The sequence below is a fragment of the Macaca mulatta genome, chromosome 7, assembly GCF_049350105.2.
Source record: "Macaca mulatta isolate MMU2019108-1 chromosome 7, T2T-MMU8v2.0, whole genome shotgun sequence".
Classification (NCBI taxonomy): Eukaryota; Metazoa; Chordata; class Mammalia; order Primates; family Cercopithecidae; genus Macaca; species Macaca mulatta.
The window spans coordinates 147,533,546-147,561,083 of record NC_133412.1 but is presented as its reverse complement, the minus strand read 5'-3'; the positions used below and the strand labels follow the sequence as shown (position 1 = coordinate 147,561,083).

Genomic DNA, 27,538 nt, shown 5'->3' with positions numbered 1-27,538 from the left:
ACTGGATTTTTTAGGGGGGTGAAGCTTTATATTTAAGATTGTTAAATCTTAACATCATCTGAGTTCAGGAGTTCAAGACCAGCCTGACCAACATGGTGAAAACCTGTCTGTACTAAAAATACAAAATCAGCCAGGCATGGTGGCACATGCCTGTAATTCCAGCTACTCAGGAGGCTGAAGCAGGAGAATTGCTTGAACCCAGGTTGCAGTGAGCCAAGATCGTGCCACTGCACTCCAGCCCGGGCAACAAGAGTAAAACTCTGTCTCAAAAAAAAAAAAAAAAAAAAAAAAAAAATCGTTAGAAGCACTTGTTACATTACAACTGCACAGAATGTTAGATGAAGATGCAAAGTTAACCTCACACTTTTTTCCTCCTTTATTCACACACTGTTCATTTCACTGGACTTTCTTTCTACACTGCATCAGAGACAGAAAATGAAGAAAAATACAAATAAGTTCAACAGATGTTGATTTCAAAAATCAGCATGAAGTATTCTTAGCAAATACAGTCAGCATTTGGTATCCCTGCCTTTCTAAGCATATTAGAAAGAAAACAGCTTTTCTACATAATAATAATGTATCCATACTTATGAAATCTTTTCCAAATCAATCAATACTGATATACCATTTTTTATCTTAATTTCTATCAACAGAAGCTAACATTTCTGCCTGTGAATTCAGGGCTCAGTGCTAGTCTCTGGAAAAAACACCTTTCAGTCCTGGGACAGGAGTGTCTTTAACCTGGAGGGTAACCTTGAGCAAGAGTATCCATGGGTATTGACTTCCTCCTAGAATACAGGAGTCAGACTCCCAGGGGTTCTCAAACTGGGCTCACCTAGCACTGTGTGCAGGGTATTATCCTATAGGCATTACTGTAATCCCATCTTACAGATGGGAAAAGTGAGGCACAGCAAAGTTATGTAAGTCATCCGTGTGCATATATTGCCTCTCCAATGTCTAAGGTTGGAGTCAGCAGGTGTGAATGGGGCCCTGGAATCCACACTCCTAATAAGCTCCCGCGGAGACTGCGATCCAGGTAGTTTTTAGACCCCACTGTGATACACTGCTCCAGGCATCAGAGGATTTGCTCTGGTTTGAGAGTGCAGGCAAAAGAGGAAACAGGAGAATCCAGAACCCCAATAAGGGTAGTTCTCAGGAAGTTGCTACCACCCTCTGATGGCCAAAGCAGTAAGGCAGGTACACAGCTGGTTGGGAAATCAGAGCCGGGTGCCTATTGGGAACCCAGACAGAGATTTTGTCTGTTGCTGCACCCGATTGCCATCTGCTGGCTATACATGGCTACTGCAGGCCAGATGGGCACATCTCCAGTCCAACTCGTCCATCAAATGTTAAATGGTTACATGGTGGTGGGGATTCAGTGAAGACTCCAGGGCTCAGTCCAGAGTCTCAACAATGCCATTTGTGGGAGGGAGAAAAGCATGCAAGGGAAAAGGTCAGTCTGAATGAGGGGCTGGTGGGGAGAAATAAGCCGGAGAGGAAAGTAGGGGCCAGAATCAGGTGGGCCTCAATACAGAGTTAGGATTTTGTGCTGAGGACTATGGGAAATCCAGCAGTTAGACTTTCAGTAGGATCATCCTGGCCTGTCAGGAAGAACTAGGATAGTTTGAGTGGAGGCAGAGTCAGTTTGAAAACTGTTCCAGTATCAAAGATGAGAAACAGATGCTGGTATAGATTAGGGGGTAGCTGTGGGGATGCAGAAAAATGGTCCATAAGAAATATGGAGGAATTGGGGTTGATTAGGTCTGATAAAACCAAATCCCAAAGGAAAACAGCAGGAAAGGGATAGAGACCCCATTTCACTTATTCCTTCTTTCAACACATTTTAGCACCTATGATGCCAGGAACAAATCTACCTGCTGGGAACACAGTGGTGTGAGCAAGTCAGGGAAAAACCCAGATTTTCATGGAGCTTGTGTTCTGCTGGGGAGGTAGGCAATAATCAAATAAGCAAATAAACAAGAGAAACATCAGATGGGAGTAAACACCCTGAGAATGAAAATGGTGGTGCGATGGTGACCCTTAGAGATCTGAACGGTGAGAAGTCTGCCATGTAAATATGACAGGGAAAAGCATTCTAGACCATAGGAGCAAATGCAAGGGCCTTTAGAGCAGAAACAACTGTTCAAGACCAGAGGCAGCTGGTTTGGCTGTAGCATGGTGGGTTGCGGCCAGCATGGAGCAAGGAGCAGAGAGTCAGGGGCAGATTATCTGGGCTTTGTAAAGCAGCACAAGGAATTCTAGGAGCAAAGGGAAGCCACAGACACATTTTAGGCAGGAAAGTGATAAATCCGATTTCTCTGGCTGCTCTATGGAGAATGGGTTGTATAGGGGCCAGGCATGGCGGCTCATGTCTATAATCCCAGCACTTTGAGAGGCTGAGGCAGGCATATCTCTTGAGGTCAGGAGTTCGAGACCAGCCTGGCCAACATAGTGAAACCCCGTCTCTACTACAAAGACTAAAATTAGCCAGGCATGGTTGCACATGCCTGTAATCCCACCTACACGGGTGGCTGAGGCATGAGAATTGCTTGAACTCAGGAGGTGGAGGATGCAGTGAGCTGAGATTGTGCCACTGCATTCCAGCCTAGGTGACAGAGCAAGACTCTGACTCAAAAAAAAATAAAAATAATGGTGGCCAGGCGCGGTGGCTCACGCCTGTAATCCCAGCACTTTGGGAGGCCGAGGCGGGCGGATCACAAGGTCAGGAGATCGAGACCACGGTGAAACCCCATCTCTACTAAAAATACAAAAAATTAGCTGGACACGGTGGCGGGCGCCTGTAGTCCCAGCTACTCAGGAGGCTGAGGCAGGAGAACGGCGTGAACCCAGGAGGCGGAGTTTGCAGTGAGCCGAGATCACGCCACTGCACTCCAGCCTGGGGAACAGAGCGAGACTCCATCTCAAAAATAAAAATAAAAATAGGCCGGGCGCGGTGGCTCACGCCTGTAATCCCAGCACTTTGGGAGGCCGAGGCGGGCGGATCACAAGGTCAGGAGATCGAGACCACGGTGAAACCCCGTCTCTACTAAAAATACAAAAAATTAGCCGGGCGTGGTTGTGGGCGCCTGTAGTCCCAGCTACTCGGGAGGCTGAGGCAGGAGAATGGCGTGAACCCGGGAGGCGGAGCTTGCAGTGAGCCGAGATCGCGCCACTGCACTCCAGCCTGGGCGACAGAGCGAGACTCCGTCTCAAAAAAAAAAAAATAAATAAATAAATAAATAAATAAAAATAATGGGTTGCAGCACTTTGGGAGGCCGAGGTGGGTGAATCACAAGATCAGGAGTCCAAGACCAGCCTGGCCAAGGTGGTGAAACCTCATCTCTACCAAAAATACAAAAATTAGCCGGGCATAATGGTGGGTGCCTATAGTCCCAGCTACTCGGGAGGATGAGGCAGAGAACTGCTTGAACCCGGGAGGTGGAGGTTGCAGTGAGCCAAGATCACACCACTGCACTACAGCCTGGGCAACAGAGTGAGACTGTCTCAAAAAACAATAAAAATAATGGGTTGTATAGGGGTATAGGGGCAAGAGTGGAAGCAGGGAGATGGGGTAGGAAGCTCCGATGTGCGCCAGCAGAGACAATGGCAGCAGATGGAGAGAGGGTTCTGGGTATCATTTGGAGTCAGCATCAATAGGACTTGCTGATGGATTGGATGTGGGGTGAATAAAAAGCAGAGGCGAGAATGACTCCCCAGGAGTACAAGGATGCCAACCACTGCAGGAAACCTAGACAGGAGGAGAATGGCCTAAGGGAACTTCTTCCCTAATGATTCCTCCCTCACCAAACAGGCAAAGGCCTGGGCTTAACGCTCCCATTACATCCCTGCCTTCACCCTTGTCTCACCAGGCAGAGGGAGCATGCAAATTAGCCACTGTAAGGCTGTGTCCTTATCTGTGACTGGGCCTACCTGCCTGAGAACATTGCAAGGACCAAATAGAATGCCTGGCACAGATTTGACTCCAGGTGCTGGCCTGGCCTCCATGGCCCAGGGCCAGCCTCACAGTGGGCCCCTTTCAAGCCAGCCTGTGGTGGCAGCAGCCCCTTCCCCACTGGGAATGCCAGGTTTCTCCCATGGGAGGGAGGGCATTTCCAGGTAGCCAGAGCCCCACCCTTCAGCTGGAAAAGCACCCAAGGTCACTTCTAGATCCAATTCAGAGTCCCCAGAATAACTCTTTTCATCCCCCAAGCCCTAGACCTGAGTGTGTCCCATCAAGAGACAGAGGTCACTCTTGTCCCCTTAAACCAAAGGGGAGCAAGGGAATGGGCAATCACATCCTGGCAAAACAAATACGAGACCAAGCACTGTGGGCACCACATCACTTTATTTCTTTGGTTTTCAAACTTTAATCTCGGACAAGGCAAACTCAGTCTCCCACCTGCCTGGCCGCTTTGTGATCCCTCACTGAAGATGGGCCTCCAGCTCCAAGGAGACGCTCAGCAGAAAGATGGAATCCCCAACAGCCAGCCAGGCTGGCAGAGGACTGCAGGGTCCCAGCAGGTGGATCAAGCACCCGCAAGCAGAGACTCTGGGCTATAACCCCCAGAGCCTGCATCTCCTCCCAGCCTTGCCCCACCTGGTACCACACTCCTTGCAGGGGACAGGCCAGCCCCTCAGTGATCTCTGGCGCCTCAATGCCGTTCCTTAGAGGCCAGCTGTGGTTCTTCCTATACATCCCTGCTGCTACTCATGCTGAACCTGGCACCTTCTCCCTTGGGGATGCCAGGCACAAGCTGCTGATCAGCTCCACGTTTGCTTTTTTTTTTTTTTTTTTTTTCCTCCAAGAGAGGGGGTCTCACTACATTGCCGAGGCTGGTCTCTAACTCCTGGCCTCAAGTGATCCTCCTGCCTTGGCCTCCCAAAGTGCTAGGATTACAGGCATAAGCCACCACATCTGGCCCCCATATTTGAGCCTAATGTTCGGGAAACAACTGAGTAAAGAGGATGCCAACCCCCAAAAGAAACTGAAGATCTATGTTCTGCCCAGTGGGACCGATAACCATGCTATGATGCTCCTTTTGTCCCCAGGAAAAGCTGAAAGCAGCTCTAGCTAAGCAACCCCCCTCTAAACCCCCTGACATACATACGGTTTCCAACTCCAGCAAGGGGGCCAGCCAACCCACTCAAATCAAAACCAAAAGCTAAATCATAACAGTAAAAATGTGACCAGCAAACAACCAAAGAGAACATCTCTGGTCCCACAGCTTCCTACAGGAGACCAGATGGCTGATTTCTGGCACTCTGTCCTGGAGCCAGAAAATAACACAAATATACCCTTGGACTTAGGGTAGACACTGTGGGACCCAGAGCAAAGGACATCCTGGCCAAGCCTGGGGTCAGCTCCGGTCCCTGACCTTCTCCAAACTGGTCCCCCTTCCTCCCAGCCCCTTTTGTACCTCCCTGTCAGCCATCTACCAGGGTGAGGCCATCATAGAGGGCTCGCTTCCACATGTAGTATGTGGAGCGGGCAGTGAGGGGGAAGAGGGCACTGAACTCCTTGTAGGAGGGGAAGCTCTTGGACTGGAAGCGCTTCTGCAAGAACAGCTTGGCCTGGGCCTTAAACTTCGTGGTAGCGATCATGTCCATTACCAGCATCCGGCCATCCCTCCCACCCGCTGCTGCCACCACAGGTTGGCTCAGCAGGGGCCCACTGTGGGGCTGGCCCTGGGCTGTGGCCCCCTCTTGCAGGGCCCCCTCTCTGGAAGGCCCTCCCTCTGCATCTTCTGAAGAAGCCCTCACAGGTGGGGCCATCACAGTTGTCACATCCCTGCCAGCCTCCTCCTCCTGCTTCTCCTCAGCCTCCTGACCTCCTTTGCCCAAGGTGGGGGCTGGCACCTGGAGTTTGGACAGGCCTCTGGGCCAACCCCGAGCAAGACTCTTCCAGACCCAAAAGGCAGAAGGTGACAGGCTGGGGTAGCGGAGGCGGAAGCGGCAAAAAGGGAGATGCCCACTCAACACCTGCCTGCGGGCAGCCCTGCGCAGACGCCTCTGCCAACGGGACAGGGGCATCCTTAGTGGCAGGAGCTCCTGGGGGGTGGGAGGCTCCTCATCCGTGGCCTTCCCTGCCCCCTCTTCTGCCTCACTCTTCCAAGGAATTACAGCCCCTTCCCCAACAGATGCTGGCTGGGGAGTCCCAGGAGCAGAGAGGGCTGGTGCTGGCTTGAAGCTGGGGTTCCTCCGGAGGGCCTTTCGCCGCCAATTGTAATAGGTGGACCGTGAGATGCCAGGGAACCTACGTTTGAAGCAGCGATAGGGTACCAGTGTGTTCAGGGAAATGCAATGCTCCAGGTACAACTTGGCCCGCTGCATTAAGACCATTCCAGGGCTTGACACCGCCAGTGCTGAGCACTCCAGCTCCTCCTCAGCCACCTGCTCCTCTGGCAGCTTCTCTAGCTCCTCCATGCCCAGCACCTCCTTGGGGGGCAGGGCCGGGCAGGTGCCAGAGCCCAGCAGCTCATGCTTCCAGGCGTAGTAGGTTGAGCGGGAGATCTCGGGGAACCGCTGGAGGAACTGCTGAAGCGGCACGACGCCCCCCCGGTGGAAGCTATCCTGCAGGAAGTGCTTGGCGGAGAAGCGGGCAGCCACCCTCTGCCGGTGCTCCTGGGACTGCCGCCGCCAGCGGTAGAAGGTGCTCTTGGTGACGCTGTAGCGCTCACACAGGTGAGAGTAGCTGAGGCCAGGTTCGCGGTTGAGCAGCTCCAGGGTCTTGGCCGGCGATGACAGTGGGGCCAGGGTTGGATGAGCTGGGGCCATGCCAGGAGCACCTTCAGCCTCCACCTCTTCCAGCCCCACCACAGGGGCAAAGTACTGGTGGCGGAAGAAGTGGCTGGTGAGGGGCTGACCAGCCCACATGATGTGCAGCGTGGAGGGCATGTGGTCGCAGCGGCGGGGCCGGATGACACGGTTGAAATAGGGCCGGATCTTGAGGTTGCGCATGGGGTAGATGGAGTAGATGTTCCGCCGGAGCACAGAGGCGAGAGCATACAAGTGCCACACGTTGGAGAAGCTGCTGGGGAAGCAGGAGGCCTTGACGTCAGCATCGAAGATGGCCTCCAGCGTGGCGGGGGGCAAGCTGGTCATCTCAGGGGACTCCTCAGAGCACAGGGAGTAGCGCACGGCCTGCAGCATCACTTTGGAGTCGATCATGCCCTGGAGGTAGTAGTGTCTGTGCAGCAGCATTTCCACCACTGTGCGGGCCCGCAGCTCCAGGCTGAGGCCCGCGTCACCCCACAGCAGCATGCTGGCCGCCTCGAACAGCAGGCTGCCCTCGCCCTTGCACACCAGCGGCAGCATGTTCCGTGGAGCATCGTCGGGATACAGGCTCAGGGCCACCGAGTCCACTTCCAGCACCTGGAGGCCAGGGCCTCCCTCCCGGCAGGTGGGAAGAGTGAAGGAAGACAGGACCTGCTTGGCCTCTAGGGCAGCACCTACAAGACCCTCCAGGCCTTCGCACTCCACTGCCTCCTGCAGCTCCTGCAGCACCCGCTGCACCAACTGATTCCGAGAAGTCATCCTGCCAGGGCAAAAGATAGAGGGGCAGTGGTCAGGTCGAAGTGCCCAGATGATGACTAACAAAGGTGCCCTGTCCACTCCTGCACTTTCTGGTAAAAGGTAATGTCTATCTGCTCCTATCCTCCCAGAACAGACGGGATTGGTTCATCACTGAATGGTATTGAGGAAAAGTGTGGTCTCTGGAACGTGGCTTTGAATCCTGGCTCTGACATAAGCTTGGTCACCTTGGGTCACTTAACCTGTCTATGCTTCTGTTCATTTTCTATAAAATGGGAATGGGGTTTTAAAATCTGCATTATAGGCCAGGCACGGTGGCTCACACCTGTAATCCTAGCACTTTGGGAGGCCAAGGCAAGTGAATCACTTGAGGTCAGAAGTTCGAGACCAGCCTGGCCAACATGGTGAAACTCCGTCTCTACTGAAAATACAGAAATTTGCCAGGCATGGTGACGGGAGCCTGTAATCCCAGCTACTCTGAAGGCTAGGGCAGGAGAATGACTTAAATCCAGGACGCAGAGGTTGCAGTGAGCTGAGATCAAGCCACTACACTCCAGCCTGCACGACAAAGTGAGACTGCCTCCAAAAGGGGAAAAAAAAATTAATAGAATGTGCTTGATTGAGTTGTTCCGGGCATAAATGAGACAATAAAGGGATGTTGGCTGGGCGTGGTGGCTCATGCCTGTAATCTCAGCACTTTGGGAGGCTGAGGTGGGTGGACTGCTTGAGTCCAGGAGTTCGAAACCAGCCTGAGCAACATGGCAAAATGCCATCTCTACAAAAAATACAAAAATTAGCCGGGCATGGTGGCATGTGCCTATAGTCCCAGCTACTTGGGAGGCTGAGGCAGGAAGATCATCTGAGCCTGGGAATCCGAGGCTGCAGTGAGCAATGCTCGCACCACTGCACTCCAGCCTGGGTGACAGGAGTGAGACCTTGTCTCAAAAAAAAAGAGAGGCCAGGTGCGGTGGCTCATGCGCTTTGGGAGACTGAGGCAGGCGGATCACTTAAGGTCAAGAGTTTGAGACCAGCCTGGCCAACATGGTGAAACCCCATCGCTACTAAAAATACAAAAAAAAGAAAAAGTTAGCCAGGCATGGTGGCACGCGCCTGTAATCTCAGCTACTCAGGAGGCTGAGGCACGAGAATTACTTGAAGTTGGGAGGTGGAGGCCGCAGTGAGTAGGGATCGTGCCACTGTGCTCAAGCCTGGGTGACAGACCGAGACTCTGTCTCAAATAAATAAATATAAACGATGCTATTTTTTAAAAAAAGTAAAGAAAGAAAACCATGATCCTTAAGTACATGTCTTTTTCAATACTGGGTGTAATCAAATGGGTCATACTCATAACACGCTTGCTGCAACCCCAGGTACGATGAATGTCTCCACTGGATGATTGTTCTGCTTTTCTGATAAATTAGCTCCCTTTAGCATGATGTACAATTTTTACTTGAAAGAAAGTCTAATAAACACTGGTCATTCAGATTCGGATATATTTGGCAGATATTTTCTCAAAAATGAATGAAATGAACCTGTCATTTCAAGGGAAACAACTATTTGCTACCAATAAAAAATTATGAGCTTCCATTTGAAAATTCCAATTTTGGGAAACCTATATCCATTACAGTGATCTTAATAGCTTCCTAATATCCAAAGATTTTTCTAATGAGATCAGTGGTGACATAAACAAATGTTTTGTTTTGTTTTGTTTGTTTTTGAGACTGAGTCTCGTTCAGTCGCCCAGGCTGGAGTGCGGTGGTACAATCTCAACTGGCTGCAACCTCTACCTCCCCGGTTCAAGCAATTTGCTTGCCTCAGCTGCCCGAGTAGCTGGGATTACAGGTGCATGCCACCATGCCCAGCTAATTTTTGTATTTTTAGTAGAAGCAAGGTTTCACCATGTTGGCCAGGCTGGTCTCAAACTCCTGACCTCAAGTGATCTGCCCACCTCAGCTTCCCAAAGTGCTTGGGATTACAGGCATGAGCCATCATGCCAGCCCTAACAAATATAATTTTTTATGCTGTATAATGAATTGTCAATTGTTTCCACTAAAGATCTACATCACTCAGTGAACATTTCCCAAATAGCCAATGGGTGCTGTTACAAAGTCATGCACTTGTAGAAGAATCATTCAAAGTACAAAAGAAACCCATGGGGCTGGACGCAGTGGCTCACGCCTGTAATCCCAGCACTTTTGGCGGTTAAGGTGGGTGGATCACGAGGTCAGGAGATCGAGACCATCCTGGCCAATGTGGTGAAACCCCATCTCTACTAAAAATACAAAAATTAGCCGGGCATGGTGGCGGGTGCCTGTAGTCCCAGCTACTCAGGAGGCTGAGGCAGGAGAATTGCTTGAACCCAGGAGGCAGAGGCTGCAACGAGCCAAGATGGCACCACTGCACTCCAGCCTGGCGACAGAGTGAGACTCCATCTCAAAAAAAAAAAAAAAATAGGTAGTTTTTTTTGCTCTGGAAATGTCACTTTTCATAAAAATGATTATTTGTTACTGTATAACAGGTTTTTTTATTTATTTCTCAGTTTTGATTTTATATACAATATACATTGGTAGATATAAGCTACATAAACAAAAGGTTTTCAGGGTCTTCAGACTGTACAGGAGTCCTGAAACCAAAAAGTTTGAGAAGTGCTGCCCTAGAACAAAAACAGCCTTTTCAAAGGAACAGCAACAATCTATTCACTGCACCAAGATCTAATAACTATGATTCACCAAGCATTTACTATTTGCCATGCACTGTCCTAATCCTGACACTGATACTTTAAGTACTACCATTACCCTCAATTTACAGGTGAGGAAACTGAGGCAATTGAAGTTAACTTGATTTGCCCAAGGTCACAATACAAGCTAGTTGAAACCAAACGCTTTTTCTTTTTTTTTTTAATTATACTTTAAGTTCTAGGGTACATGTGCACAACCTGTTTTTTGTGTTTTTTTTTGAGACAGAATCTCACTCTGTCACCCAGGTTGGGGTACAGTAGCACATTCTTCGCTCACTACAACCTCCGCCCCCAGGGTTCAAGCCATTCTCCTGCCTCAGCCTCCTGAGTAATTATTCCTCTGTGGTGGCAGGCACATGCCACCATGCCCAGCTTATTTTTGTATTTTTAGTAGAGATGGGGTTTCACCATGTCGGCCAGGGTGGTCTCACAGTCTCAAACTCCTGACCTCAGGTGATCCACCCACCTTGGCCTCCCAAAGTGCTGAGATTACAGATGTTGGCCACTATGCCTGGCCCCAAATGCTCTTTAGGGTCTGTTATTCATCTCCTGTTTAAACCATTAACCACCTTTCAACACAAAACTAATCATATCGATTACGGGTATGTTTTTATTGTTCAGTTGCAAAGCAGAGTGGTATTCCTTCATAGACATTGTTTTTAAATTAGAAGAGGGACCATTATCCTTTCTGGTTTCTCAGACCGGGTTCTCAGATTAAACTTGTTCTCAGAGTTCAATAAATTGTTCTAGGTGAATGAGCCTTAGGTTTAAAAACGGTGTTTGTGTATATACATTTTTCAGCTCATCAAACTGTATACTTAAGGCCAGGTGTGGTGGCACACGCCTATAATCCCAGCACTTTGGGAGGCTGAGGCAGGAAGATCACTTGAGCATAGTTTGAGATTGCAGTGAGCTATGATCATGCCACTGCACTTGAGCCTGAGCAATAGAGTAGACTGTCCCCAAAAAAGCAAAACAAAACAAAACAGCTACATTTGAAAGGAATGTATGAATGCAAATTGTAATTTAGTATAAAATTTTTTTAAAAAATTAAAAGTACTGAGGCCAGGCGTGGTGGTGGCTCAACCCAGAACTTTGGGAGGCCGAGGCAGGCGGATCACGAGGTCAAGAGATCAAGACCACCCTGGCCAATATGGTGAAACCCCGTGTCTACTAAAAATACAAAAAAAAAAAAAAAAAAAAATTAGCTGGGCATGGTGGCCTGTGCCTGTAGTCCCAGCTACTTGGGAGGCTAAGGCAGGAGAATCGCTTGAACCCAAAAGACGGAGGTTGCAGTGAGCTGAGATCGCACCACTGTACTCTAGCCTGGCGACAGAGCGAGACTCTGTCTCAAAAATAAAAATTAAAAAGTACTGAGGGAACACCCACCAGAATTTTACTTGATAATCAAAGAAGGAAAGTTGTTTAAAAATTGTTCATCAGCCCATGGGCAGTGGCTCACGCCAGTAATCCCAGAACTTTGGGAGGCTGAAGTGGGCGGATAGCTTGAGCCCTAGAAGTTTGAGACCAGCCTGGGCAACATAACATAACCCCATTTCTATGAAAAAAAAAATTGCCTGGCACAGTAGCACGTGCCTGTAGTCTCAGCTACTCAGGACGCTGAGGTGGATAACCTGAGCCTCAGGGGGCTAAGACTACGCCACTGCACTCCAGCGCCACTGCACTCCAGCCCGGTGTCAGAGTGAGACTCTGTCTCAAAAAAAAAAAAAAAAAAAAAAAAACCAACAACAACAGAAAAAACACAAAATAAAAATGAAAAAAAACAAACATTGGTAATCAGAATCACCTTTGGATAAAATTTCTAGGCTGTAGATTTCTTTAAAATGTGTATAACAAATCTGGTATAACCTCTCACCTTATTTCTATTTGTACCGTATGATTTAACTCTAGAAGCTGGTTTTTATTAATCTGTCAACTTTTATGCCTTTTATATTTACTTTAAAAAGAAAACTATTACTTTTCTTTGGATTCAGGAAATAAACCGTATCAGTCCTGAGTAAAGACAGCACTTACATTATACAGTTTTTTAAAAATGAACCCTGAAGAACAAACCGTGTACACCTAGACAAGCTTTTTCATTTTGGCAGACAATCATGTCAACAAGCAAGACGTTGGGTTTTTGTTTTTCTTGCATGATGTCACTTGTTGAATGCTATTTTACAGCTGCATACAAATGAGCGTTGGGCTAGATACTTTGTAAACAAAATTAGGAAAATAGCCACCATTTACTGACTGCTTCCTATGTGCATTTAACTAGGTAATTCAACCAAAATCTCAGGAAACACAAGACGGAACAATATATTGAAGCTGTGTGGATGATTTTTTACACCCTTACACGCAATTAGCCGATTTCCTGAGCAGAGCATGATGTTCCCCCAAGTGTTAACAAGTATCTGCCAGCTTTTCACCCTTAAGCATTTGGAGTTCAGGGTTTTCAGAGGTAATTTTGTTTATATGTGGTTCTCACCTTCCTTCCATGTGAACTACAATCTATCACACCTACACTATCTACAGGATCCTTAGTCTGAGTTCACACCTGGAGTCTCCGAGTTTACATTAAGTAGCTTTCCCAAGACCACACAGCTTTTAAAAGCTACAAAGTCTAAGCAGCCTGACTCTCAAGCTCCCCTTCTAACCACTATAATTCCATCACCCAAAATTCTCCTCATGCAAAGGATCCACAAACATACGGATTTTTAGGACTTTGAGACAAAGTTGGCCATTTTACAGATAAGGAAATTGAGGTCCAGAAAGGTAAAGTCGACTTGCCTGAATTCATGCAGCAGTGTCCAGATACCTTCCAACACAACGTCCAGATATGCCACACTTCCTCTTGCACAGTCCCCACCCTTCCCCACCCTCCTCGTCCCACCCTATCTACTCTTTCCGGGCCCAGTTCCACCCGGCTCCACCCAATCTCATTCCTTCCTCTTCCCCAAAGAGGTACGAGGTACAAGTATGTGATACCCCACTTCTGGCTTCCTCAAAAGCTTAAGGAAAACCAGCTCCACACTCACCCCCAACCCACAGATGGATTGGCCCACCAGAGAATAGGGCCGTGTGGAAAGGGTAGGGGCTGCACGGGGAAGCCTATCACGCTTAAGTAGACAATTGATGATGGGGTTCAGGTGCAACAGTCTTTTTGGCAATGGCTCTCTTCCTAGAAGTGCAATGCAAAGCAGACAGGCCGGTTGCCAGGTGCATTCAGGGAAGGAGGTGCAAAAAGTGATAGCTAATCTATGGACTTTGCCCAGCTGGCCTGCCCTGGCCCCCACAACTCTTAGAAGTGATCTAAAAAGGTATGAAACCAAGGAGGCAAGGCGCCCTTGGATTGCACAGGCTCTCCCCTCCTCTTGCTTGAGATTAGAAGGGAGGGGGTAAAGGCAGGACATCCAGAGGCATCCAGCCAGGATCTTAGCACCAGTAAAGCCAAGGAATGAATGAATGGCCACAGGCTACTCTGCAGGGCACTCACAGCCTCGCCTTCACCAAGGTCAGCCTCCCCGCTCTCCCATTCTTTATTTCAAGCAGATGGGGTCTCAGAACCCAGGTCTGGCCTCTTGTCCCCTGCGTCTTAGCAGTGAGCCAGGGATCTGGGTGGGCCAAGGGATGGAGGGGCAAGAGATCTGCTGTTATGGGGCTGGCCTGGTCTTTAGAACAAACTCCTTCCCCACCAGCCTCATCCTGGGCTCTAGCTTACCATGGATCCCGTGTTCTCAGCCCTCCCTTTTCTTCCTCTCCCTCCCAAAGCAGGCGCTGTGTTCTCTATCGTCAACCCGCACATGGCCCACACAGGTCTCAGTAAGGTTGTGGGTTTGATTCTCCCCTGGATGGCTGACTCCTCACCCAGCCTTGCTCCGTGCCTCTCTGCCCTGCCCTCCCTGGCCTGGCCACACTAGCCCGACTGCACAGGCTGCACCCTGCCAGGGCCTAAGGGAGCGCCAGCCATCTTGGCTCCCTCCCCGGTGGCCCTGGAGGCCCAGCCAGGCAAGAGCAGCTGCCAGGGTTGGCTGGTGGCAGCCAAGCCTTTGGGCTGCGACTTCCCAAGGAAATTCCCACCACCAAGGGTAGTGGCTGCACCTTGGGTCACAAGGGTGGGCCTGAGGTCACCAAGTCAATCCAGCCCAGTTCAGTTGCTCTACTGGACCACGTGTTTGGAAGGGAGGGAGAGTGCAGCCCACAAGGGGAAGCAGCACAGGATCCTGGTTGCCCCTTAAGGTGCCAGGAGGCAATGAGTGGCAAAAGAGGGAGCTGGCAGGTCTGGGGCTGCAGGGACAAGGGATCCAGCCTGAGAAGCTCCGGGAACCTGGGGAGGGACCGAGGCCAGACCATTGTGGAGGGTGGGGAAGGGAGATAGGCAGACGGGTGGGGGTGGGGACAGGGCTGGAGGTGGAGGTGGGGGTGGGGAGAAAGAGAACTTGAAACAATGCGTCCTCTCCCTCTACATACACACCCAGACACACACACACCACATAGCATCTTCACGTGGTCAGTCCTTGACCTGGGCCCAGTAGGGTCCCGAGATCATCCCTGACCCCGCTGGAGCCTCCAAACTGTACAGGGCACCCCCACCCTTCCTAGTTTTGAGGAAACTCGCTGGTTTACTGACCTGGAGGGTGACCCAGAGCCCTGGGGGCATCCACTTCTCGCTCCACCTTCCAGCCTGGAACATTTAAGTCACCCTGTGGGGAAAGGCCTTCTCAGACAGCGTCCCCAGACGAGCTCGTCTCACTCCAGAACCAGTTTCATATCTGTAGAGGACCATTGAGCATGGACCGTCTACAGCCAACTGGCCGGTGGGGAAGCGGCTTAAGCCACTCCCCCCAGGAAATCGCCCACCCTCAAGTGCTCTGTACCAAGATGAAAGAAGTGCAAATTCGGGGGTCACTTCCAATGGTAAAGTGATAGCAGCTATTGTCATCCACTCTCCCCAGCTGGGGGTGTTAAAGCGCCCTGACCCAGCTCTGAAACAAACCCCAAACTGCCCAGAGAAAACTTGAAAGAAAGTTGAAAGATTTCCAAAGAGTTTGGGGGGAGGGGAGTGAAGGGGAGGAGAAGGTTCAGATCGAAAGACCTAGGGGAAGAAAGTCTGTGGCCAGGCTTGCAGGGGAGGTGGAAGAGAGCAAAGCTGGGGCCCAGAAACTAGCTATGGATGATTGCTTAAGAGAAATACCTTGAGGCTCTCTGAACCCTCAAAATGCATCTCTTTGTGAGGCAGCTCTCACCGACCCTGGTCCTGTAAGACAGGGAGAACCAGGCAGACTGAAGAGCTACTCACCGCCCCATCATGGTGCAGGCTCCTTTCCCATCCAGGAAGTCCCCACTTTCTCTAAAGGCTGCATCTCCACCATTCTCCATTATCTGAGCATCCCCCAGGCTTGAGGCTCAACACCTCTCATTCCCAAAGCAAGCCTGGGCCAGAGCTGCATCTGTCAGGAGCCAGGGGGCCTATCCTAGGGCACCTAACTTACTGAGCCCAACTGGAAGGTGGGGGCATGCAGTACCTGCAGCTTCGGTCCCTCCCCCATGGCTCACCTAGGGCCCAGGGGCCTCAAATAATCCCAGGAGGAACCAGTCCAGCCCCTGCTGATGGGGGAGGTGAAGGCCTCAGGATTGCAGCCTTGGTGGCAGCTTCCCCCCTACCCCCCAGGGGCTTTCCAGCCTGGCTTTAACCCTTTGGAGTACTGTAGCTAGCTGCTTCTTTCCAATTCCACCCATCACTCCTCCGTGCTGTCTTTCCCCTGGCAACCACTGTAAAATGCCCTCAAGTATCCGTTATGCTCCAGCTCCACTATTATCATTTTCTCCTCTCTCAATCACAGCTCTACACTTATCACCAAAAGCAAAAAGTCCTTCACTAAACACCCTTTCCCAGGGGCACTGGAAGAAGGGCCGTCAGACTTGAACTCAAGTCCAGTTCCTGCAACATAATCACACCCGCCCCACCCACCATGATGGCAGTGGCCTGAGGCTGTGGCTTAGCGGATGTCTTGGACTTGGGTTTGAATGCCAATCCTACCCCTTACTAGAGTGTGGCTTTAGGCAAATTGTTCAACCCCTCCCAGCCTGACTTTGTGGTTAATGGGGTATAACATCTACCCCAGAGAGTCATTGGGTAAATTCCTGAGATGATAAATTTAAAACATTTAGAACTCTGCTTGGTACAAAGAAAGTGTATTCCAGTTCTCAGCCTTTCCAGTTAATTTGAAATTATTTTTAAACTCTTAATATAAATATGCTGTATTTTTAAAGTTTTAGAGAATAGTGGTTATCTCATAGAAGGAGATGGAACTACGAAATACCTTTTCTTTCCACACTGTGTTCTTTCTGTGCTGTTTGACAGTTTATAAAAACATCTACATTACTTGCTATCATTTTAAAAAGCAATGAAGATAATTTAAAAATTTTTTAAAGGCTAATGGAATCTTTCGAAGTGTTTTTAAAAAAGAAAGTAGCAAAAAAACAAAAAGGTTTGTTGGCTTTTCCATTACAAAAGTAAGAGTGTTATTTATAGAATAATTGGGAAATTTTTTGAAAGTAAAGGTAGAAAAATTACCTATAATCCCATTATCTAAAGACAGCTATTGTTAACATCTCAGTATATTTTTTTCTAATCCAGTCCATTTTTCTTAGAATTACACAAGTTAAGCATTCTCTTTATGAAAGATTCAAATAATACAGAATAAAATGGCCAGGTGTGGTAGTACATGCCTATAGTCCCAGCTACTCGGAAGGCTGGGGCCAGAGGATTGCTTGAGTCCAGAAGGTAGAAGCTGCAGTGAGCTATGATGGCACCGCTGCACCACTACACTCCAGCCTGGGTGAAAGAGTGAGATCCTGTCTCAAAAACAAAGGAAAAAAAAAAAGAGTAGGTAAGCAAGCCCTTTTTCCATACCCAACACATTCCCCCCACTATGCCCATCTGCCAGTCCTTTTGCTATGCATTTTCATCTTTTTTTTTTCTTTTCTTTTCTTTTTTTGACACAGGGTTTCACTCTGTTGCTGCTGGGGTGAAATGGTGAGATCATAGCTCATATGCAACCTCAAACTCCGAGCTCAAGTGATCCTGCCACCTCAGCCTCCCGAGGAGCTGGGACAACAGGCACACGCCACCACGCCCAGATAATATATATATATATTTTAAGTAGAAACAGGGTCTCCCTATGTTGTCCAGACTGGTCTCGAACTCCTGGGCTCAAATCCTCCTGCCTTGGCCTCCCAAATTGCTGGGATTACAGGTGCGAGCCACCATGCCCAGCCCATTTTCATCTTTTTATGTGCATATATACGTGTTTATTTTTCTAGCTTCTCTTTTGTTTTTTCTTTGTTTTTTTCTCTTTTTTTTAATTCTTTTTCTTTTTCTTTTCTTTTCTTTTCCTTTTTCTTTTTTTTTTTTTTTTTTTTGGAGATGGAGTTTTGCTCTTGTTGCCTAGGTTGGAATGCAGTGGCACAATCTCGGCTCACTACAACCTCCAACTCCCAGGTTCAAGCGATTCTCCTGCCTCAGCCTCCACAGTAGTTGGGATTACAGGCCCCTGCCACCACGCCCAGCTAATTTTTGTATTTTTAGTACAGACAGGGTTTCGCCATGTTGGCCAGGGTGGTCTCGAACCCCTGATCTCAGGTGATCCACCCACTTCGGCCTCCCAAAGTGCTGGGATTACAGGTGTGAGCGACCGTGCCTGGCCAAGGATATTTTCATTTTATGTTAAACAATTTTAAAAACATTTTTGACTAAATAATAATAGGCAGGGTGCAGATTGGGTGTTTCACCAACATGGTGAAACCCTGTCTCTACTAAAGATATAAAAATTAGCCAGGCATGGTGGCAGGTGTCCATAATCCCAGCTACTCTGGAGGCTGAGGCAGGAGAATTGCTTGTACCTGGGAGGCGGAGGTTGCAGTGAGCTGAGATTGTGCCACTGCACTTCAACCTGGGAGACAGAGTGAAACTCCATCTCAAAAAAAAAAAAAAAAAAGGCAGGTACAGTGGCTCATGTCTGTAATCCCAGCGCTTTGGGAGGCCAAGGCAGAAGGATCGGTTGAGCCCAGGAATTTGATACCAGCCTGGGCAAACACAAGAAGCTCCCATCTCTACAAAAATTTTAAAATTAGCCAGGTATGGTGGTATGCACCTGTGATCCTAGTTACTCAGAGGCTGAGGCAGGAGGATCGATTAAGCGCAGGAGGTGAAGGCTGCAGTGAGCCAAGATTGTGCCACTGCACTTCAGCTTGGGCAACAGAGCAACAGCCTGTCTCAAAAAATAAATGAAAAATAAACAAGCCGGGCGCAGTGGCTCAAGCCTGTAATCCCAGCACTTTGGGAGGCCGAGACGGGCAGATCACGAGGTCAGGAAATCGAGACCATCCTGGCTAACATGGTGAAACCCCGTTTCTACTAAAAAAATACAAAAAACTAGCCGGGCGAGGTGGCGGGGGCCTGTAGTCCCAGCTACTCGGGAGGCTGAGGCAGGAGAATGGCGTGAACCCGGGAGGCGGAGCTTGCAGTGAGCTGAGATCTGGCCACTGCTCTCCAGCCTGGGCAACAGAGTGAGACTCCGTCTCAACAAAAAAAAAAAAAAAAGAAAGAAAAATAAACAAAAATAAAAATTTTACAAAAGGATCAGGATTCAAATTTCAGCTGTGTTCTCTACCTACAGTTTCTGTCTCCAGAAGCAGCCAATATTGGCCGGGCGCGGTGGCTCAAGCCTGTAATCCCAGCACTTTGGGAGGCTGAGACGGGCGGATCACGAGGTCAGGAGATCGAGACCATCCTGGCTAACACGGTGAAACCCCGTCTCTACTAAAAAAAATACAAAAAACTAGCCGGGCGACGTGGTGGGCACCTGTAGTCCCAGCTACTCGGGAGGCTGAGGCAGGAGAATGGCGTAAAAAACCCGGGAGGCGGAGCTTGCAGTGAGCTGAGATCCGGCCACTGCACTCCAGCCTGGGTGACAGAGCCAGACTCCGTCTCAAAAAAAAAAAAAAAAAAAAAAGCAGCAGCCAATATTGTTTCTAGTGTATCACTCCAGAGATAGGTTCTGTATAAACAAGCAAGTCTCAGAGAGCTTTTTTCCTTTCTTTAAAGCACAAATGGTAGTCTACTAAACACTCTTATGAACGGTTTTTCACTTTATTTTTTTATCCAGAACCATGACTGTCCAATGAAATTTAAAGAGGGTTACGCACGTATTTTTACATTTTTCTTTTTTTTAGACAGTGTCTCCCTCTCATGCCCAGGCTGGAGTGCAGTGCCACGATCTCAGCTCACTGCAACCTCTGCTTCCCAGGTTCAAGCGATTCTCCGGCCTCAGCCTCCTGAGTAGCTGAGGTTACAGGTGCCCACCACCATGCCCCCGGTAGTTTTTTGTATTTTTAGTAGAGATGGGGTTTTACCATGTTGGCCAGGCTGGTTTTGAACGCCTGACTTCAAGTGATCTACCCACCTCAGCCTCCCAAAGTGCTAGGATTACAGGTGTGAGCCACTGTGCCCAGCCACTTTTACATTTTCTAGTGAACACTTTTTTTTTTTTTTTTTTTTAATATAGTCTTGCTCTGTCAAGGCTGCAGTGCAGTGGCATGATCATGGCTCACTGCAGCCTTGACCTTGATCAAGCAATCCTCCCATCTCAACTTCTCCAACTGGCTGGGACCACAGGTGGGCACCACCACACCTGGCTAATTTTTTTTTTTATTTTTTGTAGAAACCAGAGTCTTGCTATGCTGTCCAGGCTGGTTTTGAACTCCTGGGTTCAAGTGATCCTCCTCCTTTGGCCTCCCCAAATGCTAGGATTCTAGGCATGAGCTACCACGCCCAGCCAGTAAACACATTTTTTAAAGTTAAAAGGAGGCCGGGTATGGTGGCTCACACCTGCAATCCTAGCACTTTGGGAGGCTGAGGTGGGTGGATTGCTTGAGGTCAGGAGTTCAAGACCAGCCTGGCCAACATGTGAAACCCCGCATCTACAAAAATACAAAAAAAAAAAAAGAAGCCAGGCGTGGTGGCACACACCTGTAATCCCAGCTACTGGGGAGGCTGAGACAGGAGAATCACTTGAACCCAGGAGGCAGAGGTTGCAGTGAGCCGAGATCGTGCCATTGCACCCCAGCCTGGGCAACAGAGCAAGACTTCATCTCAAAAAAAAAATGGTTAAAAGGAAAAGGTGAAGTTAGTGTGTCTTTGTTGTTAAGAGTGTCTTACTCTGTCATCCAGGCTGGAGTGCAGTGGCTTCAACACAGTTCCCTGCAGCCTCGACTTCTGGGGCTTAAGTTATCCTCCTTCCCCAGCTTCCTAGGTGGCTGGGACCACAAGGTGCACACCACCTTGCCTGGCTAATTTTTTTATTTTTTCTAGGGATGAGATCTTCCTATATTGCTGAGGCTAGTTTCAAACTCCTGGATTTACGTGATCCTCCCGCCTCAGCCTCCCAAAGTACTGGAATTACAAGCATGAGCCAAGGTATTGGCAATGAATTAACAATACATTTTCTTTTAAAACAATATACCATTTTGACAGGAACTCAATATCGAAATATCATTTTGCCAGGCGCAGTGGTTAACACCTGTAATCCTCACACTTTGGGAGGCTGAGGTGGTGGATCACTTGAGGTCAGGAGTTCAAGACCAGTCTGGCCAACATGGTGAAACCCCAACTCTACCAAAATTATAAAAATTAGCCAGGCGTGGTGGCACATGCCTGTAATCCCAGCTACTCGGGAGGCTGAGGCAGGAGAATCACTTGAACCTGGGAGGCAGATGTTGCAGTGAGCCGAGGTCATGCCATGACACTCCAGCTTGGGCAATAAGAGTGAAACTCCATCTCAAAAAAAAAAAAAAAAAAAAATTGGCTGGATGCAGTGGCTCACGCCTGTAATCCCCACACTTTGAGAGACTGAGGCGGGTAGATCACCTGAGGTTAGGAATTCGAGACCAGCCTGGCCAACATAGTGAAACCCTGTCTCTACTAAAAATACAAAATTAGCCAGGCATGGTGGCACGCACCAGTAATCCCAGCTACTCAGGAGGCTGAGGCAGGAGAATCACTTGAACCTGGGAGGCGGAGGTTGCAGTGAGCCAAGATCATGCCACTGTACTCCAACCTGGTGACAGAGTGAGACTCCATCTTTAAAACAAAAAAAAAAAATTATTAATTAGATGTTTTACATTCCTTTTTTATACCAAGTCTTCAAAATCTGGCGTGCATTTTACACTTAAAGCACATCTCAATTGGGATTAGCCACATTTCAAATACTGCACAGCCACATGTGGCTGGTGGCTTCTATTTTAGCAGAGATAGCATGAACTCCATGTAATGCATGGGTGTGCTTTATGGATCCAGTCTTCTGATGAACATGAAGGTCATTTCCATCTTGTGCTGATTAAACCCCGCTACGGTGGGTAAGCTTGTACATGCATAATTTTCCACATGTACAAGTATAGCTGTACCTTCAAATTGTATGTGCAATAGTAATTTGTATAGATCTTGCAAATTTCCCCACTTAGAAGTTATACCGCCGGGCGCGGTGGCTCAAGCCTGTAATCCCAGCACTTTGGGAGGCCGAGACGGGCGGATCACGAGGTCAGGAGATCGAGACCATCCTGGCTAACACGGTGAAACCCCGTCTCTACTAAAAAATACAAAAAACTAGCCGGGCGAGGTGGCGGGCGCCTGTAGTCCCAGCTACTCGGGAGGCTGAGGCAGGAGAATGGCGTAAACCCGGGAGGCGGAGCTTGCAGTGAGCCGAGATCGCGCCACTGCACTCCAGCCTGGGTGACAGAGCCAGACTCCGTCTCAAAAAAAAAAAAAAAAAAAAAAAAAAAAAGAAGTTATACCAGGCCAGCCAGGCACGGTGGTTCACACCTCTAATCCCAGTACTTTGGGAGGCTGAGGCGGATGGATCACCTGAGGTCAGGAGTTTGAGATCAGCCTGGCCAACATGGTGAAACTCTGTCTCTACAAAAATTACAAAAATCAGCTGGGTATGGTGGCATGTGCCTGTAATCCCAGCCACTCGGGCTATTGAGGCAGGGGAATCGCTTGAACCTGGAAGGTAGAGTTTGCAGTTAGCCAAGATCGCACCACTGCACTCCAGCGTGACTCCAGAGCAAGATTCTGTCTCAAAAAAAAAAAAGTTGGCCGGGCGCGGTGGCTCAAGCCTGTAATCCCAGCACTTTGGGAGGCCGAGACGGGCGGATCATGAGGTCAGGAGATCGAGACCATCCTGGATAACCCAGTGAAACCCCGTCTCTACTAAAAAATACAAAAAAAAAAATTAGCCGGGCGAGGTGGCGGGCGCCTGTAGTCCCAGCTACGCGGGAGGCTGAGGCAGGAGAATGGCGTGAACCCGGGAGGCGGAGCTTGCAGTGAGCTGAGATCCGGCCACTGTACTCCAGCCTGGGCGACAGAGCCAGACTCCGTCTCAAAAAAAAAAAAAAAAAAAAAAAAAAAAAGTTATACCAAATTTCTTTCCCAAAAACAGTATGAGAGTACAATTTCCCCACCCTGTCAGTATAATGTGTTATCAAAGTGTTTTATAATCTTTGCCAATCTAATAAGTGAAAAATTATTCCCTCAGTATAGCTTTTTGTTGTTGTTGTTTTTCTCAGTATAGTTTTAATTTACATTTTTTAATTATGATAAAAGAGCATTTTTCATATATGTAAGAGCCTTTTAGACTGGTGTGGTGGCTCACACCTGTAATCCCAGAACTTTGGGATGTCAAGGCAGGAGGACTTGAGCCCAGGAGTTCAACACCAGCCTGAGCAAGACAGTGAGACCCTGTCTCCACAAAAGTAAAAAAGAAACAATTAGCCAGGTGTAGTGGCATGCACCTGTGGTCCCAAATACTTGGGAGGCTGAGGAGTTCAAGGTTGTAGTGAGCTATGATTATACCACTGCAATCCAGTCTGTGTGACAGAGTGAGACCCTGTCTCAAGGAAAAAAAAAAAAAGCCATTTATGTTTTTTCTTTTGAATATCCTATGCCCATTTTGCTATTGGATTATAGCCCTTTTTCTTATTGATTTGTCAGAGCTTTGTACAGTGTGTGTATATATGTACACATATATGCACACACATACACAAATACATTCACATGTGTATGCACGTATACACACGTATACATATATACACATTTGTATATGTATATGTGTGTGTGCATATGTATGTACATATACATGTACATACACATACATACATAGTTTTATTTTGCACAAGCCCTCAGAAATAAATGTAGGATATATTAAGACAGTCCTTGGTTGATGACGGGAATTAGAAATATTTTTTCTGAATTTGTGGTTCCTAGTTGGACTTTGAACCACAGTCCAAACAGATATGGTACAAATCTGTCTTGTCTTTTTTTTTTTTTCTGAAGCAAGGTCTTGCTCTGTCACCCAGGCTGGAGTGCACTAGTGTAATCACAGCTCATTGCAGCCTCAAACTCCTGAGTTCAAGGGATTCTTCTGCCTCTGCCTCTGCCTCCTGAGGAGCAGGAGCATGCCACACCCAGGCTGATCTCAAACTCCTAGACTGACATATCTGTCTTTTCTTTAATGGATTTTGGATTTGGTAAATTTTAATTTCCTTTTATTTAAACTGTCAAGATGAGATGTCACAAAATTAAGGGCCTGGTTATTAAGGTGTTCAAACACAAAAATCCCAGTTTCCCAGCAATAACTAAACCAGCTTCCACAAGTAGACATCTTTAGTTAATATGTACCTTGCTTTGAACCAAATTCAGATTTCAGAAGCAGAGGAGTTGGGGGTAATCCTTCACTTATAAAGAGACATGCGGCCAGGTGTGGTGGCTCACGCCTGTAATCCCAGCACTTTGGGAGGCCAAGGCATGTGGATCACTTGAGGTCAGGAGTTTGAGACCAGCCTGGCCAACATGGTGAAAGCCCATCTCTACTAAAAATACAAAAACTAGCTGGGCATGGTGCTGGGCGCCCGTAATCCCAGCTAGCCTGGAGGCTGAGGCAGGAGAATCACTTGAACCCGGGAAGCGGAGGGTACAGTGAACCAAGAAGGTGCCATTGTACTCCAGCCTGGGCAACAAGAGCAAAACTCTGTCTCAAAATAAATAAATAAATAAATAAAGAGATACGCAATAGAAAAGCTTCCTTTAAATAATGAGAGAAGTAATTAACCATGTTTATGTTTAAATGGACAGCTTTCCAGGGGTTGTGTAAGTGGTGGTTCACCTGAACTTGCATCAGCTATTAAAAGCAAGTCCTATGTTGAGTAGGACATTGATTGGGTGGTGAAGAGTCTAAATTTTGGAGTATGACAGGGTCAGTATTCCAGCTCTGCCCCGTGCGACACGGGGCAAATTACCTGGCCTCCCCAGATCTAATTTCTCACTTAGAAAATGATGGTAACAACCCCAGAGAGGTTGCTGTGAGGATTAAATGGAAAAACTGTGAAATTCTTAGCACGGGTCTAACCATGAAATGCTCAGTAAACAGTGCTGCTATTCAGTTACTCTCTTCCCTACTCACCTTCTTTCTACAGAGATTTAAAGAATTCATCCATCTGTAGGCTGGGCATGGTGGCTCACGCCTGTAATCCCAGCACTTTGGGAGGCTGAGGTAGGCAGATCACCTGTCAGGAGTTCAAGACCAGCCTGACCAATATGGCGAAACCCTGTGTCTACTAAAAATACAAAAATTAGCTGGGTGTGGTGGCGCACACCTGTATTCCCAGCTATTGGGAAGGCTGAGGCAAGAGAATTGCTTGAACCCAGGAGGCAGAGGTTGCAGTGAGCCGAGATTGTGCCACTGCACTCCAGCCTGGGCAACAGAGTGAGACTCGATCTCAAAAAAAAGAAAAGGCTTCTCATTCGTTCTGCAACCTATTGTATTCACTATACACAAAGGCCTTAAATCCAATTGCTGCTAGTCTTACTTTCATGACATCATATTCTCCTAGCTTCTTTTATTTTCTTTTTTTTTGAGATAGGGTCTTGCTCTATTGCCCAGGCTGGAATGCAGTACTGCAATCATAGCTCACTGTAGCCTCAAAATCCTGGGCTCAATCAATCCTCCCACCTCAGCCTCCCAAGTAGCTGGGACTACAGGCATGTGCCACCATGCCCAGTGAATTTTTTTCTTATGTTTTGTAGAGATGGTGTCTCACTATTTTTCCCAGGCTGGTCTAGAACTCTTGGGCTCAAGTGATCCTCCCACCACCTTGGCCCCCAAAGTGTTGGGATTACAGACATGAGCCACCATGCCCAAGCTGGTTTCTTTTTCTTTTTCTTTTTCTTTTCTTTTTTTTTTTTTTTTTTGAGACGGAGTCTCACTCTGTCGCCCAGGCTGGGGTGCAGTGGCTGGATCTCAGCTTACTGCAAGCTCCGCCTCCCGGGTTTACGCCATTCTCCTGCCTCAGCCTCCCAAGTAGCTGGGACTACAGGCGCCCACCACCTCGCCTGGCTAGTTTTTTGTATTTTTTAGTAGAGACGGGGTTTCACCATGTTAGCCAGGTTGGTCTCGATCTCCTGACCTCGTGATCTGCCCGTCTCGGCCTCCCAAAGTGCTGGGATTACAGGCTTGAGCCACCGCGCCCGGCCCTGGTTTCTTTTTCTTTTGTTCTTTCTCCTTCCTTTTTTTCTCCCCCTCCTCCACCCTTCTCCTTTACCCTCTCTTTGCCTCTAACCAGGACTGAGGCCTTTACTCCCCGACCAGAGTCCCTTGGTGATTACCAAGAGATGGGTGACCTCTCAGACTCTGGAGTCAGAGCAACCAGAATTGAATCTCAGCTCCCCTACTTCCTAGTTATGGAACTTTAAATGAGCCTGACCCTCAGTTTCCTCATCTGTGAAATGGGGCAAGTGATATCTACTTTACAGGGTCAATGAAATGATCTGATAAAACAGCCATATCACTACTTGTCCCTGAGGAAATAAAACCAGGGAAATATGATTGTCGATTCAAACTACAATTAGTGGTTCACACCTGTAATCCTAGCTACTGAAGCTAGGAGGATCTGAAGCAAGAGGAACATTTGAGGCCCAGGGTTCAAAGTCAACCTGGGCACCCTAGTAAGACCCTGTCTCAAAAAAAAAGAAAAGAAACAAATGGCTGGGCACGGTGGCTCACTCTTGTAATCCTAGCACTTTGGGAGTCCAAGTCAGACAGATCACCTGAGGTCAGGAGTTCGAGAGCAACCTGGCCAACATGGTGAAACCTCATCTCTACTAAAAATCTAAAAATTAGCCAGGCATGGTGGCTCACACCTGTAGTCCCAGCTACTCAGGAGGCTGAAGCATAAGAATTGCTTGAACCCAGGAGGCGGAGGTTGCACTGAGCTGACATCATGCCACTGCACTCCAGCCCGGGCAACAGAGTGAGACTCGATCTCAAAAATAAAAATAAAAAAATAAAAATAATTAGCTGAATGTGATGGCATGCAACTATAGTCCGAGCTACTCAGGAGGCTGAAGCGGGAGGATCACTAGAGCCTAGGAGTTTGAGGCTTCAGTGAGCTGTGATTGTGCCACTCCACTCCAGTCTGGGCAACAGAGCAAGATTCTATCTCTAAAACAAAAAACAGATTACAATTTGTTAAACATCTACTCTGTGTAGGCATTATACTCAGCTCTGTGGAAGACACACAAAGAGTGAATGCAGTCTTCCAGACAGCACAGAAAGGTGCATAGCAAGTTCTCAATGGTAAGAGCTCATAATGAGAGCTACCATGACTTGCTATTACTGTGGAAAGGAAGAAGTATTTCTTGAGCCCCTCACGCTTGGGTACTGGCGGTTCTCAGAGATCTGTGCTAAGAGGGCTGTCAGGCTGATGCTGGCTTCTCTGGTCATTTGCAACTCCAATCTAACATTATTCATGGCTGTAAGTCATTTCACTTAGGGGTAAGTGTGAGTATAGATTGGATATTAGAGTATAAGAAGCAATTAATGTGAAATTTGTTAGGAGTGAGAACAGTATGATGGTTACATATGAAAATGTTCTAACTTTTTAGATATACATTTGAGAATTTAGGAATAAAATGTCAGGGATTTGATTTTTTTTATCAGGAATAAAAAGAATATATATGGCACAATGTGATACTTTTTGGATCAGGCGTTCATTATACTGTTCATTCTGAGTGGTTCATTATACCATTTTTCATTTTGGGTGTGTTTAATAACTTTTACAATAAAAAGATGAAATATTTTCTTTGAGGAGTGAAGTATCACTTTAAAGGAGCAAGGGGGAAGGACACTTACCTGCAAGCCAGGCTCCCACTTCGGG

At 47.9% G+C, this 27,538-nt stretch overlaps 1 protein-coding gene across 2 annotated transcripts; it reads right to left on the bottom strand.

The window, feature by feature from the left end:
* Positions 1-4,326: 4,326 nt before the first annotated feature.
* Positions 4,327-27,538, bottom strand: VRTN (vertebrae development associated). Of its 2 annotated transcripts, none has more exons than XM_077937838.1 (2): positions 13,058-13,325; positions 4,327-7,534 (listed from the first exon to the last, which is right to left on the bottom strand). In XM_077937838.1, the coding sequence occupies exon 2, from the start codon at positions 7,531-7,533 to the stop codon at positions 5,425-5,427; it is 2,109 nt and encodes a 702-aa protein (XP_077793964.1). In that variant the 5' UTR covers position 7,534; positions 13,058-13,325; the 3' UTR covers positions 4,327-5,424.